At 35.6% G+C, this 19,352-nt stretch overlaps 2 protein-coding genes across 2 annotated transcripts; both read right to left on the reverse strand.

The window, feature by feature from the left end:
- Positions 1 to 1,582: 1,582 nt before the first annotated feature.
- On the reverse strand, positions 1,583 to 6,443 carry LOC126700176 (subtilisin-like protease SBT5.4). The gene is made up of 11 exons (XM_050398215.1): positions 6,360 to 6,443; positions 6,066 to 6,175; positions 5,855 to 5,952; positions 5,555 to 5,719; positions 4,785 to 4,893; positions 3,748 to 4,288; positions 3,253 to 3,350; positions 2,869 to 3,114; positions 2,650 to 2,764; positions 2,328 to 2,541; positions 1,583 to 2,214 (listed from the first exon to the last, which is right to left on the reverse strand). The coding sequence occupies exons 1-11, from the start codon at positions 6,441 to 6,443 to the stop codon at positions 1,667 to 1,669; spliced, it is 2,328 nt and encodes a 775-aa protein (XP_050254172.1). The 3' UTR covers positions 1,583 to 1,666.
- A 7,434-nt stretch (positions 6,444 to 13,877) lies between these two features.
- LOC126712209 (outer envelope pore protein 24, chloroplastic-like) lies at positions 13,878 to 17,492 on the reverse strand. Its single transcript, XM_050411446.1, has 3 exons — positions 17,195 to 17,492; positions 16,289 to 16,648; positions 13,878 to 14,188 (listed from the first exon to the last, which is right to left on the reverse strand). The coding sequence occupies exons 1-3, from the start codon at positions 17,402 to 17,404 to the stop codon at positions 14,108 to 14,110; spliced, it is 651 nt and encodes a 216-aa protein (XP_050267403.1). The 5' UTR covers positions 17,405 to 17,492; the 3' UTR covers positions 13,878 to 14,107.
- Positions 17,493 to 19,352: the final 1,860 nt, after the last annotated feature.

A 19,352-nucleotide genomic window follows, 5' to 3' on the forward strand; every position in this document is an offset into this window, starting at 1 on the left:
AAGGCTATGTCATCCTAAGGTGCATCTTAAGGTGCTACATCTTGATATTCAAAGGCATTATATCACTTCAGTTTCTTGCACTCTTGTGCAGCAGCTAGCTTAATCATTTGGCCATTTATACAATGATATAAGGTTTCAAGTGGTTTCATTGGCCAACTCAAGTAGCTTAACCATTAGGCCATTCAGACATAAGGCTTCAAGTGGTTTCATTTAGCCAATTCAAGAGGTTTCACTTGAACCCTGGGCTTCAAGTGGAGTTGCATCTAGATTTAAAAAAAAAAAAAATGATATGTAAAATTGTAGAACTACCGAAATTTATGTGACAAAAACATCTTTGACTATTATAGATAGATTATAGTCTAGTATACGAGTAGAAGATTGCTTCCTTGGCCTTCCTCATGATTATGGTATTAGCTCCTCCTTTAATATTGAGGATCTAGTTGCTCATAAAAGCCCCACAGCTACTCTTGATACCCCTTTTGATGAGTCTTTGCCTAATCCTATTGATGCCCCTATTCCCACCCCTTTACCCTTAAATCTGCTCTATGCACATAAAGAATCTATTGATGCTATTTTAGATGAGCAGATTATTTCTACTAGGGATGGAGGATTTCGCCGTTTCCTAGTTCGGTGGCGAGGGCAACTGGATTCTGATTGCACATGGATTACTCAAGATGGCTACAGTGACTGGATCCAGACTTGTTGGAGTGCTATCAGAGTTCTTTAGATTTCCACTCAACGGGATTAAGTTCTTCTCACCCGGTGGGAGTTGGTGCGGACATAAGGTACAAGCCCCCAATTACACGCACGTATAGGAGGAAGAGCAAAAGAAGACGGTCCAACCTGTGGCCTTATGGATGGAGCCTATTAGTTATTGGGCTTGAGACTAAGTAAGATTGAGCATTTAATAATTAGGGTTTCTTTATGCATTTTTATTGTTAGCTATTTAAGCACTTTTTTATTATTATTGTAAGACAATTTTGAGAATTAAAAAAAAAAAATGTGTGTTTCAATTTTTGCTTGGTGTTGACTCCAAGCAGCCCTTAGGTGCTGACTCCTAGGGTTTATTTTATGGTTTAATTGTTCCATTGAAATAGTGTGGTTGTCCTACGTCAGGGGGTCTACTAAGCCTAATCATAAAATAATTTAATTTATAGTTTACCAATAAAGTTGTACCAGTCAGCCTTATAGCTTGTTAGATTAACTTGTTAGTTGTTAGTAGCATTCAAATTTTATTGGATGTCCTTGAAGGAAGGGAACGTTTGCTTCGTAATTAATAAAGACTTGCAAGTTCTGAATATAAACTAATGCCATGTGAAGTTTCATGGAATGTCATATACATGGTCTAGAGCAGCCTATTGGAGAGTAATGACAATTAGTACAACTTTATGAGTCATCATGATGAATGAGAGTATTATTCCAATAAGCCAACATTTTGGGGTTTACACGCGGTGATGCACTTTGAAGGAACAAGAAAGATGCGTAAGATACTGAAGGCAATCAAATAATCAAATCATCTTGATGTTTCTATTTTCATTTTCAACTAGAACTAGGATTACATAATTATTGTGTCCAAGAGGAAAGACGAATTCTGTTATTTCAACATAGAACACCGTAGGCTGTAGCAAATGAAAACATCTAAAAAATGGACCTATTTTTTTTATTTCTAGCTAGCAAGATTCACTGCAATAGGACTCCTGACTGAGTGCTTGCCGTCTGACCAAATCATATCTCCAAATACATAGCCAGCTCTAGTGCCTAATTTGGCAAAATTGGGCGTAATAATAACCTGGAAGGTCTTCTTTTCACCAGTTGTCTTGAACTCCAAAACTCTAGGTTTGACAGTGACGAAAACTGCAAAGGGTTGCCTGACACGCACATTGTATGTGCCTGGAGAACCAACGTTAGTTACTGTTCTAGTAAGAGTCACCTTGCGTGCTTGGATATTAGGAACTGCAATTGAAGGGTAGTTGAAGTCCTCTATACTGAAAGTATCAGGACATGAATAAGGCTTCTGAGAAAATAATCGGATCATGGTATCATTGTAGCCACGAGCACATAAGAAGTTCAAGTAATCTTCAGTGGTTGCATCATAAACGAGTCCAGGGTCCATTGCACGGTTTGGGTTCACATGTCCTGAACCATAGGCAAATGGTGTCGCTTCGACAGTGGATGAGTCCAAAATTGACTTCCTGGTGTTATCTAGGGTTTTTCCTGGATTTGAAAATGGAAATGGAAAGATTAGAGGTGGTGAACAAGAATGTGCGACACTTCTCTGACTTCACAGCACGAAGGATTTGCAATATGAACTTAAAGAGAATGTTTACCTGTAGTCATGATTGCAGATTTGATAGCTGACGGACTCCAGAGAGGGTACCGTGTTTTGAGAAGGCCAACAATGCCAGCAACATGAGGACATGACATGGAAGTGCCAGAGAGTACAGAGTATGGAAATCGGCGTTGGTCATTATCTAATCCAGTGGGACTTTCTGCTTCGGTGAAAGCAGCAAGTATGCTCACTCCTGGTCCAGTGATATCAGGCTGCAATTAACACAAAAAGTTAAGCACATAAGAGAATCTACACATGATGTATACTTGAAAATAATACCCAAAAAAAAAAAATGTTGAAGATTGAATTGCTTTGCAGACCTTGAGAATTGCTGGCTCAATGTTACTGGGTCCCCTAGATGAGAATGCAGCCATAAATGGTGCTGGCTTTACTCCTAATAGTGTCTTTACATCAGTAACGAAAGCAGTGGGGTTCCTATTACAAAGAAATATCCATTCATAACAATTATAACTTGTTAGAAAATAATCTTGGGTCTAACTAGTTCAAAAATGACTATAAGAAGTGAAAAAGATAAGTACTTGGTTCTGTTAAGGTAAGCAAATATGATTTGGCCATCATTATAGTTTATATGTGAAGCAGGTAGCACATGAGGATCAGCTGAAAGATCATTCCCATCAGTCACATTATTAGCCAATATCATACCTACAGCACCTGCCCTATGACACTCACTGCCCTTTTCAACTCTTGCATTCTCCCCTCGTAGACACAACACAATCTTGCCTTTCACCTTTTTTGGATCAAGACTTCCAGCATAACAAAGCAGACTACCAGGAAAGATTGAAAAAAAAAAAAAAAAAAAAAACTCAGTTTTATATGGTAGAGAATTGAAGAAAGGTAATCATACAATTTGATATTACAAAATTATATGTGCTATATTGAGGACATGGAGTGGTTGTGCTTACGCGGATGTGGTGGATACGTTTGCAATATTGGCATTTGCAGCACTAATCAATGGATAGAACTTTCCACCTGGCACGCCTGAAGCTGAAAGACTTACTCCCTAACAATGAAAATTAGGAATGTCACTACAACTGTTTTCATGTAATGAAAAAGGATAACTTACATATTTCTTGTCAAAAGTTGCATTTGGAGGAAATTTTTAAAAATTCTGGTCTTTTCCAGAACTAGTTTATCAATAATGCTCTCTTGAATGTGCATTATATGGAAAAAAAAAAATGGTAGGATTGAACTCCCACCTTATCCAACTGCAACGCTAGAGGCAAAGCACCTTAGTATTAAGATTCAAATAATTGTTGCAAAATCAATGTAAGGGCATAGCTGAAAAAGCAAACAGCTCAGAACTTGGCTAGCCACAACTCACTTTCGTGTTATACGCATACTGAAATTAATCCCTAGAATATTTTTTTACATGGACTGAAAAATAAGATACACAATACCTTGATTTGCTTCTTGTTGCCAAGAGAAACATAGTTAGCAAGATTCCTGTCTGTTGTACTAGCCCCAACTGTGAAAATCCATGGAGCCACATTTTCTACAGTCTCCAGAATTGGTCCAGAATTGCCAGCTGAGCAAACCACAGCAATATTATTCTTAACAGCATGGAAGGAACTTATTGATAGCCCATCCCTGAAAAATTCAGTGCTAGAGGCACCAATAGACATTGAGAGCACATCAACACCATCACTTATTGCAGCATCAACGGCAGCCATGATATCTGCATCATAGCACCCGCCAGCAGACTCAGTTGCTGGCCAGCAGACCTTGTAGGCAGCCACGCGGGCTCTTGGTGATCCACCTGAAGCAGTGCCATTGGCAAAGCCAAGAATACTAGTGTGGGGAACAAAGTTACCACCAGCGGTAGATAAGGTATGGGTGCCATGGCCCCCCAGATCACGAGCAGAGTTAAGGGATTCGTTAAGAGAAGTTTTTAATGCTGCAGCATAACCTTTGTTGAAGTACCGAACTCCAATCAACTTCCTGCATACATAACAATTAAAAATGGTGAAGCCGGGCCATATTCAAATGTGAACATATGAGAATAGAGAGCATATAGGGAAGCCTTACTTAGTAGAAACACAAGCAAATACCAGATTGACTTAACAAGAATGACTAGAGGGTGATTTCTATCTAATCATATTACATTAGAAGCCATTCCACGTGGTTTTTTGCTTTGAAAATTTACTTAAGCATTTAAGACATGATAATTCCCATGAAGCTAAATTAGCACACTTTGTTTTCAAGTGTGACAATGAACCACCTTAGTTCTTTCAATAGCTTTTCAAAATTTATGAACTCAATTTTGCTATCAAAATCGAAACTCTGTTTCTTTTTGGTTATCAACATAAACTTCTTGATAGTATTCATAAAATCTTTCAATATGAACTCATTAAGGCAATACACACAATCGGATGAGGTATTTCCTATTCAAAATTTGTTAGAGAATTGGCATGAGTGGAGGGGAAAAAAAAAAGACCTGTTGCAACGAACTCCATCTTTATAGCCAGGTTGACAGATGCCACGCCATTTGGCTGGGATGGGACCATACCCCTTATCTTGGAAGCTCTTTGATTCTGGCCAAGCACCTAGCACAATCCCATTGAAAAAAGAGCGCACACCATAAAATGTCAAAACAAAATAGCAATTAACATAGGAAAATTTGCACAAATATTTTTTATATATACATGTGAACATATTGCATATATGGATAATTGATATTTATTTCTTTGGTGACTCACACTTGCAAAATTTGAATGATAACAAATATCAAGTTGCAAAGATAAGAATAAGTGAATGTGGATAACCTAAGCAATGGAGGAATTAATAGAGAGAGAGAGAGAGTTACAATCATAATATAAAAGGTATATTTATTTTATATATATATATAGATATAGTACTATGGGTTGTTAAAAAACAAACATGCCATGAATCTCTAATATATAATATTTTATAACATGAGATCAGCACACTCCAATCTGAAAAATATAAAATTGGGTTGGTCAAATCAACTAAGAAACGTCATACGTTGGTTTGAAATATATCAAAATTGACCTGATAATTGATCTAGTAAAAAGAAGAGTTTGGAGTCAAATATGTTCATGTCAAAGCAGTAATACAAAGCATATGATTTCATCATATAGCCAACTTTAAGGGCTAGAAACATGCATGCAACATTTTCATATTTCTTCACACTTTGTGAAAGGAAAAAGCAATCAATCTTGAAGTAAAAGAGAATATAAGACTCACCGGTGTCAAGGGTTCCAATGACTACGTCTTCACCATACCTCCCTGCTTTCCATGCTGATGAATCAGGAATTTGTCCATCTTTAGTAAGCCCAAGAAATTCCCATGACCGGGTTGTGTGCAGTTTTCTTGGTAGGTTTGGGAATACTGATATTACTTTTGGATCCTCTGCAAGTGAAAACACAGCCATTGTCAGATATGGTCCTAACTGCTTAAATTTAGCTTGCAACAGGGACAGAAACAGAGGAAAACAGAGCCATCGATATAAAAATCTAGAGAACTGAATTAGATTGTATTCCTCACTTGCAATCTCTGCTGCTTCTTTCTCATCAAGCATTGCAGCAAATCCATTGATATGTCTTGTATAAGAGTAAATGATTGCATCCTTAGCCTTCACAGTACTGTGCAAGAAATTTATAAATAACAAAGTTGTCATTTTTATTCAACATTGACCAAAAAGAAAAAAGAAAGAGGAACATAAGTTATACAGGACCCCTGTTATCAAATTTTATACCTTCCTACGAATGATCCAAGCATGTCTAAATGAGAATTCGTCACACTGTCACGTTCTTGCAATGAAGCATCAAATAGATGCGATTGTGCTCCCATGTACACAACATAAGACTGCACCAAGATGTAAAAATTAAGGCCATTGATGAAACAGTTATAGAAGTCTATCAAATACCCAGATCAATACTGGTACATATATTTAGAACCTGAAATTTTATTCACATGCATAAAATATCAAAACCTTTTCATGAAAACAAAAAACATAGAACTTTGAATGACAACACCAAAATGTTGTTACCTTTTTAGCGCCATTGGTGGTGGTATGCAAAAGAAAGAAAACAACAAGGGGTAAAAGAAGCGAGGGGAGAAAAGAAAGGGCCATTTTTTTTTTCCCTATCAACTCTCTCAAGTCACAAAACCAAAGAATAAAATTTTGTGACTAGAGATAGTAAAGAGACTCTGCTTTCCTCTGCTTTTATAACTCAGTTTTGCTGTGTCTTTGGATGATACAGATTATTGGTCATCCTTCAATAACGGAAACTAGTATGGTTTTGCCATTTCAAGACGATAACCTTTCAATTGAATATGGTCAATTTAGACAGAATGGGCTTCTGAAAAAAAAAAAAAAAAAAAAAAAAAAAAAAAAAAAAAAAAAAGACCGAATGACTTTGCGATTCTTTTTTATTCAAATACCATTTTTTTTTTCCAAAAATGACACGTACAGTTGTTACATGGTTGGAAATGATGTGTTTGTGTTCTGAAAAAAGTGTTTCTGAGTTTTGTTGTCTAATTCTTTGGCCTCAAAAGGAGGAGGACCTAGGAAGAGAAGAGAAAATTTCTTATCATTTTGTGTCTGTGATGTAAATGTAACCACCATTACTCTAAAGCAGGCTAAAAATGGAACAAGATGACCTACTGTTACCTACTGCCTTTGGGAACTACTAGCTGGTATCTTGCGCGATGCGCGGTGTATTTTGATAAATTTTGTAAGAAATTATTTATGTCTTATTGATTTTATGAATACTATTGGAGGAAAATTCTTCTAATTTATGCAACCAAGATATGTCACCAAATCACACCGTTCACATTGTCGCCTACAAATTTTAATTGAACTAAAAGTAGCCAAAAACAAATCCTTACCAAGTATATGCATCATATGAAATATCCAAAATATACATTGGCACATAATATGAAAAAATAAGCCTAAATACATTACAATGCTACATAAGTAAAAACGTATACATAAAATGTAAACAAAATATTTAAAATGAACATAATATTTTGAAAATTAACATCTCTCAAAAAGAAAACCAAAGATATTGTGAGAAAAATTATGGAAGTTTAATTTCCAAGTCCAATGAAAGTGAGGATTTATATTGGACAAATGTGGAGACAAATAATATTTACCTAATTCATTGAATCCGACTCTTACAATTCTACATTGTAGTTAGTTTTATGCATAAAATTGAAAAGTTTTCTTAATTCTTATATTTCCCATTACTTTTTAGATCCATCTATATCTGTGGGGGCCAGTTAATTAGGAGGTACTATTAAGGCTGTGCTAACTAGGCCTATGGCCCGATCCGAGGACATTAGACCATTCGAGGAAGTCTAGATAAGATTATAAGGAGAACGGAGTAAAGATAAGAGTAGAGATAATATGAGAAAAGTCCAACAAGTGTCCGAGGTCAGTAAGAGTGTCATATCATCATGGACTTTCTTCAAAGTTACGTCACCACTAAGGGTTAGACGTTGGACAAGGGATAAGAAAGGAGAAGGGCAACAAATATCTTCAAAAAGCTGCTACCTCCGCATTAAATAACCCTCAACCAACTATCTGATTGCATTAATGTGGAAGTGATGCCTGAACAGTGATCAAGCAGCTTTACAGCTACTAGTTGATGGTTTTGGGAGGTGCTAAATGGGTAAGGAAGGAGTTTCCTGAATCTAACCTACACGTGTATGGTAGGGATGATACCAAGATTGTAGTATATAACATGGGAAGATGTACTAAAAGAGGGAGATCGGGAAAAAATCAAGCAATTTTAGAACAAGACTGCGAACTCTTGTATAATTTTATTGATCAACAAGACAATATAATATAAACTCCTCAAGCTAGTTTGAGGACAGATTTTCTCATCCTACTTGTGTCTAACAGCCTTAAATTACCAAATTTTATCGTTTTTCTTCTGGAATAGATCTAGTTCTTTCATCCACGCTTTACAAATTTCAATTTGACACCATTTATTTCTCCAATTAGGGAGGCCCTCCTCTTAACGGTAACACAGTAAATTCGACTATGCTTATATGCCCTAACCCTCTTCTTGAATATAAATAGTGAAAAAATGATAATTATTTTCCCAATAAGGGAGAACATCTTGTCCTCTCCTTTCTAAAGCATGAAGTCTATTCGACCTTCGAAGGCATTGTATCACTTCAGTTTCTTATAGTCCATAACTCTCACACACTCTCTTGTCTAATTTCTTTCTTTCCAGTAAGGGTGGCTCAACTATTAGGCCATTTAGACAATAAGTTTTTGTTGTGATTGGTGTAATTTCTAGGTTTAGTTTACCAAATCTATTGGTTTGTTTGGGGCTTTTGGGCTGGGTTGGGCCGTTGCATTTATTGATATGTTACCATGATTGAAATGTGGACTGGGATCCTATATAGGAAAGCAAACTTAATGCTTGTTTTATTCAAGGAAAAATAAATAAATAAACTAATGCATGTTTTGGATGCCGAAATAAAATTTTACTTAAAAAAAACATTTGAATTTTTCTATAAAGTAAATGTGCTCTGAATTAGGTTTTTTCCTCAAAATTTATCTACTTATTTGCTAAAAACTTATTAGCTAAAAGCTAAATTAGGTTTTTTTCCTCAAATTTTATCAGTTTATTTGTTGAAAATTTATATACTTATTAGCTAAAAGCTGGTAAAACTACATTTCTACCTAGATGATGTAAAACTTTACAAAGTTGTGCATAAGCAACTAAGTTGAAAAATAAACTATACTAGTTTAGGCATGGTATGTTAACTATGATTGTAGAATTTACTATACAAATATTAAGAACCTTCATAAAAACGTGGCCATATATTATATGAAAAATATTTAACAATGCAATAACATGGTTAATATTGCATAATTTTAGCATGATCATAGTGGTACTAGTACAAAGAAACCAATTCAATCGAGGCTAAAGTTGGTTACAAAAATATATCAAATTAATGGTTTTTTTGGCCAAAAAAAAAAAAATTATAGTACCACCATTGCAATATTGTAAAAAAAACCAATAACTCTTCAAAAAATGCCTCACAGAAAACTCACTCCATAAAACGAGTTGAACCAGCTCCGGTATAGGTGTTAGTTGATATTGATCAACGATATGAACCTCTTGCCCATCCAATTCCCTACCAAATATTGGTCCTATATTATCTTGCTCAAACCATATTGACTCGGCCTCTCATAAACTTCTTGAACTACAAAATGTTCAGTTTGACACTGTTTATTAGTATGACAAAGTTTAATTTCCCAATTAGGGAGGCCTTCCTATTGAGCTACAACATGGTAAATTCGACTATGTTTATGTGCCCAGTGAGGGGTCTGAACCTTTTTCTTAAACGTCAACACGACAAGATTGACAACACTTATTTGACTAACAAGAGAGAAGTATTCCAGGTTGTATTGCTTGCTCCTGGATTCAGCAGTAGATCAAAAGGTTAACTTATTCAAAATCTTCAAATTTATGCTTATTTTCAACTCCCCAAAGCATTTCATCGCTTACTACGTCCTTCATAGTCTCTGGGTGCCTAGGTATCTACTTAAGGCTATGTCATCCTAAGGTGCATCCTAAGGTGCTACATCTTGATATTCAAAGGCATTATATTGCTTCAGTTTCTTGCACTCTTGTGCAGCAGCTATCTTAATCATTTGGTCATTTAGACAATGACATAAGGTTTCAAGTGGTTTCATTGGCCAATTCAAGTAGCTTAACCATTAGGCCATTCAGACATAAGGCTTCAAGTGGTTTCATTTAGCCAATTCAAGAGGTTTCACTTGAACCCTGGGCTTCAAGTGGAGTTGCATCTAGATTTAAAAAAAAAAAAAAAATGATATGTAAAATTGTAGAACTATCGAAATTTATGTGACAAAAACATCTTTGACTATTATAGATAGATTATAGATATAGTGCCCGTTTGGAGAGCACTGAAAGTTGCGGTGTGTTTTACCTTTCACGTTTTGCCTTTTTTTTTTTTTATTCAGCCGCAACATTTGACTAAGTCTTCCGTGAACAGTGCATTCGTGCACTGTTCATGTACCCATAAATTTCACTTTTCAGCAACTTTTTCATTAAAAATGGGTCCCGCGATACTATTTACACATTTAAAAATTATTTTGCTACAGTGTTTTCAGTTTCAGCAACAATAAACTCAATCCAAACGGACCTATAAATAGATGTATTATATATCATTAACTACTCAAGTGGGAACTCCACAAGGAGTTCTATCCCTATAATAATTTATTAAAAAAAGAGTTTAGATAATTTGATGAATGTTTGTTTGTTTTGTTTTTTTTTTTTTTTTTTTTTTTTTTTTTTTCACGCAAAATACATGTATGGACAAATCACTAACCCAGCCTAACCCAAACCAATCCGTGCAGGTCGGGTTGGGTTAAAAATTTTGTAACCTAATAAAATCATGAAAAAATGTAAAAACCATCCAACCCGATATACCCAGTTGAAGTGCATCACACTATCACTAAAGACTCCTACCTTGGCGGTACTCCTCAACAAGACTCCTACCAAATATTACTACCTTGGCAATACTTTGGTCTTTTAAATTAAAGATAGAATTGGATTCTTAAATACTGATATTTGTTTTTCTTGCATACCATACCGTGCGGCATTCTTCCCTTCTATTCCCAATGTTTTTCAAATCCGTGATTATCAATGTACGTGTCGCACAAAATTCTGTTTATATTCATTATGTCTTTTAAAGTTCCATGTTTTTCTTTTCAATTATGCAGAAATAGGTATTTATTTATATTAAAATTTTAAATATGCGAAGCTACAGTTTACAAACTTTATATATACTTCTCAAACAATCCTAAATATTCAGCAGTCTAATTTGTTTGTAGACAAATGCAATTTTTACTGTAATTAGTCACATTAGGTTATTATTTTGGTTTATAGATTAATATACTTGTTAGGAACTGAATGCTAATATATGATCAGTTTTCAAGTCAGCGTTCATTGCGGATTTTATTGGGTTGCGGTGTTTGAAAATTAAACCAAAATTCACTTACATATTTTTTTGTCCTCGGAGAAGTTTCTCTTTAGAAAATTTCAGTAGATTGTGTTTTTTGTCCTTGGATTGTATCATGTATGGCTTTTGTTTTTATTGGGTCTTGTTTGATTTAACTGATTTTTAATTTCACTGTTAAGGTTTCAAGTTTGTATATATAACGTAGTATTCAAAATTCATCTCCTCCTCATTAACAGGCAGTCAGATTGATTACAATGGGGGCAAATTCCCAAGAAAAGAAAAAACAAAAAGTGGACACACAGGTTGGATTTGAAGATCTATGTCCGGAACTTGTAGAAAAAATCCTCTCTCATATCCCCTTAAAACCTCGTACAAGATTGAAGTGTGTATCAAAGACTTGGTGTGATTTAATAACCTATCTTCGCCACTCGAGCTCCTTCAAATCTTCCACAAGCATAGTTTATGATCGTAGGAGACAAGACACAATGGGTGAAGCCATTTTCATCACATTTGAAGACCAAGGGGGAGTAACTTGGGGACAAACCTCTCTCTCACTCAGTCACACATTCCATGGTGGCTTCTTGCTCGATTCTTGCAATGGCTTGCTCCTATATTTGGCGATAGATGAAGAACGTGTTACAAAGGATGGAGAGGCTTGTACAAAGTTTGTTGTTTCAAACCCTGTTCTTAACCAATGTCTAGAAATTCCTTTCCATCAGAGATGGCACTGCTTAATTTTTGCAGCTCTAGTCTTTGATGGGTCACAAAAACACTTCAAGGTGATACATTACTCAACATACAGATTCAGCAAAGTAATCAAATGCTACATTTTTTCATCTGAAACAATGGAATGGAAAGAACATGAAGCAAGAGTTTTAAACTCCTCGTTTTCAAATGATACTAGGGGCTGCAGTGATGCTTCACTTTACTGGAAGGGAAAACTCTATAGCACATGGGGCAATAGCATGCTGGTTTATAATGTTGAAAAGGGTTTCTTTAATCTCGTGTCATTACCCAGAATAGGGCATTGGCTTAAGGAAGAATTATTGTGGGAGGCCGAAGGTCAATTACAATATTACATTACTGTCAATCAGGATTTGGAGGATTTCATATATGGACTTACGAAGACTTAAACTGCAAGTGGTTGCTCAAGCAGAGTGTGACAGATGATGAATTGAAGTTGCAAAATTGTGTGTTATTTCTTGATGATGAGGAAAAGATAAGGTTCCTAGAAAGTTCACATATACATGTTGTTGCCTTTGATGACGACTTGCAAATACTATATCTTAAAATTTCGGAAGCCATCTTTTCTTATAGCCTAGAGACTTGATAATTAGCAAAAGTCATGTGCTCTAATCCTTCTTCTTCATTTGACTTGCGCGAATTCGATAATTATTCATTAATCTTCAAAGCTTACCAGTTTAGACGATAGTCTTCTTTCACATACTAGCCAAGAGTAAGATGCCTCGTAGTTTCATTTGCTCCAAATGTTTTGTCAATATATTCTAAATTTGCTCTTATTTTGACGTACTATGGATTTTGTGACTCAATTTTCAAAATGTAAAAACTTCATAATATTGTGTTTCTTTAGCTTATAGATCTATCCCTTAGGTTTTATGTTTTATGGCTTTGGTTCTAATTTGGTCATGTTTGGTTACTTTGATAAAATTCTTACTAAAAGGAATCAATGTTTTACTAAAAGCATTGTTTCGTTGATAAGATAACAACTTGTTGAGGAACAAATTGTACCATTATAGTGATTTTTGGAGCTTAAGAAAAAAATTTGGAAGGAAGTCTTGTATGTTATTTAATTAGATATTTCATGTATTCAAAGCAACCTCTTGTTACTTTGTTTTGATGTTTACAAGCTATCGTTACTGCTAAATGAGCAGTAATTTTGGCTCGTTTTTTAATGGGAAAATTTCTTTTTTCAACTTCTTTATCAAACAAGTTTTCAAATTTTGGTTTTAATAACACAGTATGACCCATACCATACTAAATTTTTTAGATGGAAGTAGGCTTGAGCTCTATAGTTTATGATAATTTCCAATTGGCAAGACATTTTTTTTTAAGAAACAGAAATTTAAGGAAAAAAAGGATATTTACCAAACATAGCCTATTTATCTTAGTATTAATAGAAAATAATGGGTGAAAAACTTTGGAAGCTTTCAGTACAAGCACCAATTTTTAAATTGAACAGTCAATTTCAAAAGGCTGCATCTGGTTCCGGGAAGAAGCTCAACGTAAAGGACTCAACATGCTCACTTAAAAGTTAAAACTGAACAAGCTCAAATCACATTTAACGTAGGGTACACAGACCCAACTCGAGAAGCAAGCGAACTTCCGGGTCAAGTTCAAGCAATACCATGAATCCAGGGCCAACTTATCCAAACACAAACAATCTAGGCCCAGATGATAAGCACCCCACCCGCACGGTAATTGTTAAATAAAATATACCAAACCTCTACATCTGCCTCCCTTGCATGCTACACTAGTAAAGTGTAGACAAATGAATAGCAAAATGTTGACGGGTTAAGGTTGTTGCACAACTATATTGACCAGAAGTTCATATTTCATAAGAAAAACTAGCAGTTTGACAATCATTGCCAGTTTGCCACTGAGCTGGCATTTACCAGGATTTCAGCTCACTTATAAAAATATATAGTGTCCAAGGGAAAAGGAAGCTCAAAGTTTCATGAATTGCAGCCAATTAGAAGCTGTTTGTCTGATCTTGACAGATTTCAACATGCAAATGAAAAATAAAGAATATATATTCTAAGACAATTAAATCTCCAGATTCCATGTACTTTCAGCAATTAATTTCGGCACCTTATTTTCCTCAGCCAAATTGACAGACGCTGAAATCTGGAAGATACAAAAAGTGAAAGTTAGAATACAACCTAACAAATTGTTTTTTTTTTTTTTAATTTTAAATTTTTATTTTTTATAGTTGTATCTGACAAATCTAACATACAGTTGAAAGTTAAGTGCAGACATCTAACTAAATCATACGAGCATTAGAGTTTAGAAATCTCATTAACTCTTAACTGTACATCCAAATTGTTGAAAGTTAAGTACAAACCTTTGTTTAGCATTATAAAAATAGGGTCCTATAATAAGAAAAGAACATTCATGAGAAGCATTTCTTAATTTCCAATAGTTTCTAGACTATGAAATAATTAAATTATACTCTATATGTAGACAGCAGACTATCAACATTTCTACGGACCTTTTAAACTACATAGCATATAATTTAACACTTATCAATGATATTGCTACCATTACTATCATCTCCACCACACTAGCAATGCAGCTACAGGAATACAACCTAGTTTCACCTTTGACATCACCACTACTGCATTCACTCCAAATTCATTGCCAGCATCAAAACCACTAACACAACTTTTGCCAGTACTTCAACTATCATTTCCTGATTGCCACCTTATTTAAGGAATCCCAGCCAGCCATTTCCAACACTACCCCTGACAATTGCCACAGTCAATCACTCCTACAGTACTGTCATGACAAACACCAATTTCAAAAACATTTAGAATTCTTTTTTATTGATAAGTTTACACAAGCAACCGGTGGTTTTGAACCTGCAACCTTACCTTACCCAAGTAAGTCTAGAGACAGACCCAATTACACACCTGAATCCACAACATGCTTAAATTTCACCTTGTGATTGATGCGCCTATTTTTTTTTTTTTTTTTTAGCAAGTACCCGGTGTGGTCCTATGCGTAAGTGCTGAAATCCAATCACAAATTGACACCCAAGCATGTTGTAAAATTAGGTGTGGATTTGGGTGTGTTCATAGGCGAACTGTACCCTACCCTCTACCCTTTCTTATGAGTGGATAAGGTGCTGTTTGAGCAATAACTCATTTGCAAAAATTTTAAATTTCTAATACAATGATCATGATCCTCAATGCAATTGCATGTAAAAAAAAAATAAATAAATAAACTATCTATTGCATCATCACAGCCAACTGGCCCTGAATTTATTGAGAGAAGACGTTTGACATTAATGCATTTTCAATTACAGAAAACCCCAGGTCTTTTGCAAATGATTTAAAAAAAAAAAAAAAGAGAGAGAGAGCAAAGACTTAACCCATCTTCAAATTCAAACCATGCCAGGAGACCGCCATTTATGAGGAACAACTGAGAAATGTTGTGCTAAAATGGTTTACTTATACTATTTAGTTACCTAACAGTAACAAGACACAAAGACAAGAATGCAAAAGGTTTGCTAGCACGTAATTCTTATTCCGCATTAAGTTTCTAGTAGAATTTTAATGTTGTAAACCGCTGAATGTGTGTTTAGAGGAGATAAGCGTGAAAATTAGAGAGTAAAAACTCATATAATCTGACTGATCAAATATGCAGTCATTTTATATAAAATATGGATTGCTTAAAATATGTGGATATAAAGACTTAAATTTGAAGAAATCAAAACAATGACATAAACTTGTTTTCTTTTTCTAGTATGCAGTTAAATTTTGTTACACACATGCAAACGCATAAACATACAGTCAGATCTTCACAAAATCCTAGCTTTCATGAAAATAATAATTTTTAAACAAAAGTATTGGGCATGTAGTAAGCTGTTGTTAGCACCAGCCTCCAAATACTAAGAACCCACTCAGACCATAACTAAAAAGATAGTGAGACTTTGACAGATTTTTCTAGCTTAATCATTTGAAAGGTTCAGGTATACACTCCAATAAGCTCCCAAAAGTTACTAAGTCATGATTAGAACTTCGCCTACCAATAGATTAGCACATCCAAATTCCAAAACTTAACCGCAACAACCCCATTTTAACTTAAAAACACTAATTATCAATTGAATGCAGACCTATAGTTCAAAAAACACAAGGTTCTTTAAACATCCAAATCCAAATGCAAATAGGGAAAGCAAGATTAAAAAACTCTACTGATAACACAAAAACAGGAATTCATATATACCTTGAAAGCCCCTTGGTGCTTCGAGTTCCTCACCCACTCCAGTCCAAGCACGTTGCTCGACGTTTGATATGAAGCCCTCAACACATCATCATCATAAACCCTACGTGATACCGCAAAGTCCCACGAATTCTTTGCCAAATCATAGCTCGGCTCAAAAGTATTCACTCCTCCATGCACATAAGTGTACTTCAGCTTGCAATTCCCCGACCCAAGGGTGTGATTGGCCGACAACTTGTTAGCCGAATCCAACACCAATGTCCCATCCAGAAGGGTCCTGTTGTCCCCTCTGCTGTGAATGTAAGTCAGATTCAACGGTTTCTCCAGAACCCTAACCGAGTTCATGAACTGAAACCGAAAATCCTGCTCCACACACACACAATATCTAACTTATTATGTCTGTCTATGTGTATATTGAAATGTAACAAACCATCTACTCCGTTTGGTAACTGAAAAATCGAATTAACTCATAAGACAATCTGGAACCAACCTTACGGTGCGTCTATAAACTGTTGCAAAACTATGTTTTGAGTTTAAAATGAGCCTTTATAAATTTTTTTTTTTTTTTGAAAAAAAAAAAAACTGTGAGGAGTTGCTGTTGCAAAATGGAGTTTTGGGTTTTAAAAGCGCTCTTTTAGGCTCCAAAATGACTAACCAAACCGACCCTAAGGGCCCGTTTGGATTGACAGAGCGGAGGGAGAGTACCAAACGTAGCATAAGTACCTTACAAGTTACAACATGTATTTCAAGTTTTCTCAGGTAAAATTGTTACTAAGAAACAATATAATAGAAAACAAAACCCATTGAAGTCTGTCTGAGACTGAAATGTTTCTCAATTTTCGATTAGTTTGGGTAAGACTTATGAGAGTGACCAAACAGGACTTCAAAATTAGGAGTGGTGAACAGTACCTTTTTGGGAACGTTGTAATCGAGGATGAAGAAGCCGGGTTTTTCGACGGCTAGAGCCAAGCCGTTTAAGCTGGGGCCGTTGACGACGGTGGCGTCGGTGAGTGAAGCTCGGAGCTTGACATCGCCGGCGTTGAAGGCGATAGTAGCGGCGGCGGCAGCTGGGCTGTTGCTTTTCTGTAGTTCGTATCTGCCTTTCAAAGATGCCTTCATTTTTGGGAGAAATGGGAGGGACAGACTGACAGACAGCGAGAGAGACAAGCGGAGATATCAGGCCTTATTAATGGGTTGTAATTTGTAAATAGTAAATACAAAAATGTTCTTGCGGTTGGTGGGTGGGAGTTTCTTTTCTTTACTTTTTCCTTTTTCTTTTAAATGCTTTTAAACAAAAATGCTCCTTATCCCTGTTTTCTCGAACAAATTGAAAAAAAAAAAAAAAAAAACCCTTTAATTTTGGGATTTAGCTTATACAAAAAAAACCCTTTAATGTGCATTTATACGGGAATTATGTGTCTTAAAATGATAGTATTCCATTTTGGGAATAGGAATGGAAGCCTTACCCCAAAATTTTTTTTTTTTTATTTATTTTATTTTCATTTCCAGTTGGTCAAAATTTTAATGTGTTATCTTGTGCAATGGTTGCATACACTCTCACTCATTGAAGTGCACCTCATGTGACATGGATGTTATATATAACCATTACACAAAATATATGGAGTATGATGATGCATAATTTCAGAGAATTGTACGTTCAAACGAGATTTAGAAGGTATGCAAAATAGAGCACACAAAAACTAGGAGTGGCACGGTGTGGTGTCAGCCAAGGTTCTTCTAATGCTTAAGTTTGCATTATAAAACCATAAAATAAAGTATTCAAGTGTCTAGGAATTTCTTTCACATATTGACATTGTGGTGTTTGGCATTCTTATGTGAATTCTTGATTATTACTCCTATATCTCACCCATTCCCTTTAGTTGGGGTTTGGAAGCGTCATGGCTACAATTATAGATAGTTTTATTCAGGCATGTGCCCACGTTTAGGAGTGGTGGATTAATTTTGCGTGGATGATGCTCTTTTATAATGAGGATTGCACTTTCCAAGTTAAGGAGACAAATCCATTAGGGTTATGATATAACCGATGTCATCCAATTTTGAGACGAAAATTGTAGTGTATCTAATGAAATTGTTTCGTCGATAAAATAAAAACAAGAACATGCGAAAAGTACTTATGCGAGCCTAGGACCCAATGTGCCTGGTTAGCTATAAGGCCAGGCCCTCAATTTACTTGTATAAAGTGGGTAATGAGTTTCCTACAATGGGAAGACCTCTTGAGGCCAATTTAGTGGCACAGATGAAAGAGTTTATGACCCAGCCCTGTATCCCTCTACCCCTTCTTGTATCACCCGAGGAGGCCCAAGCTTGATAGTGAGCTTCTCCTATTTTGTTGATCCTCACAGTTTTCTCTTGTGTGTCTCTCTCACCCTAATTTTTCCAACCCCATTTCTTCCTCCTTTGGCCCCTATTTATAGACTTCCCTTAGTGGGATTGTCATGATGATGGGGAGGCTTTTTAGATTGGTAGGGCCCTTCTGGGATATATTCCTAACTAGATGGGAGCTTCCCAAGACAGATGTGACTATCTTGAAACTTGCATCTCCTGCTAATTGGTTATCGGCAAGCGATTTCCCCCAAGACATTATCGTTATCGAACAGTCAGGTCCCCGATATGTAACTGATTCTTAGACCGGTGTGGCCTACTACCCGTTATTGGGCTCGAGGTTCTTGGGTATACTAAAATTGATGGGCTGGGCCTCTATATCATGCCCGTACAGTACCAATAATACATAGAAAATATATGATTGAAATCAACACACACAAAAATAGATTGGTAAAATTCAATAATTAAAATAATTAGGGTGTTGGGGTTTGTCCGCTAATGTCATTAATCATTCACTACCAATCCAATTTTAGGACACAATTGGGTAATTAAACACATAAATTATATAATTGGAAGATTTAGAAATAAGCTTTATTGTCAACACTCTATTTGGTTGATTCTATCAATCAATCGTCCCAACAATTTAGTTCATAAAATAATAAGTTTATTAGAAAAACTCAATAATATCACTTACTTTGGAGGAAATGCAATTGCAAAAGCGATA

Source organism: Quercus robur, chromosome 2, assembly GCF_932294415.1.
Source record: "Quercus robur chromosome 2, dhQueRobu3.1, whole genome shotgun sequence".
Lineage (NCBI taxonomy): Eukaryota > Viridiplantae > Streptophyta > Magnoliopsida > Fagales > Fagaceae > Quercus > Quercus robur.

Coding starts and splice junctions, on each gene's coding strand:
- LOC126712209 (XM_050411446.1), bottom strand. CDS start 17,404: ATGAAGGCATCTTTGAAAGGCAGATACGAACTACAGAAAAGCAACAGC. Junction 16,649..17,194: donor ATTACAACGTTCCCAAAAAG/GTACTGTTCACC, acceptor TGTGTGGAGCAG/GATTTTCGGTTTCAGTTCAT. Junction 14,189..16,288: donor AGCACCAAGGGGCTTTCAAG/GTATATATGAAT, acceptor TGTATCTTCCAG/ATTTCAGCGTCTGTCAATTT.
- LOC126700176 (XM_050398215.1), bottom strand. CDS start 6,443: ATGGCCCTTTCTTTTCTCCCCTCGCTTCTTTTACCCCTTGTTGTTTTC. Junction 3,115..3,252: donor AACGTATCCACCACATCCGC/GTAAGCACAACC, acceptor CTTTCCTGGTAG/TCTGCTTTGTTATGCTGGAA. Junction 2,542..2,649: donor TTGAGCCAGCAATTCTCAAG/GTCTGCAAAGCA, acceptor TGTTAATTGCAG/CCTGATATCACTGGACCAGG.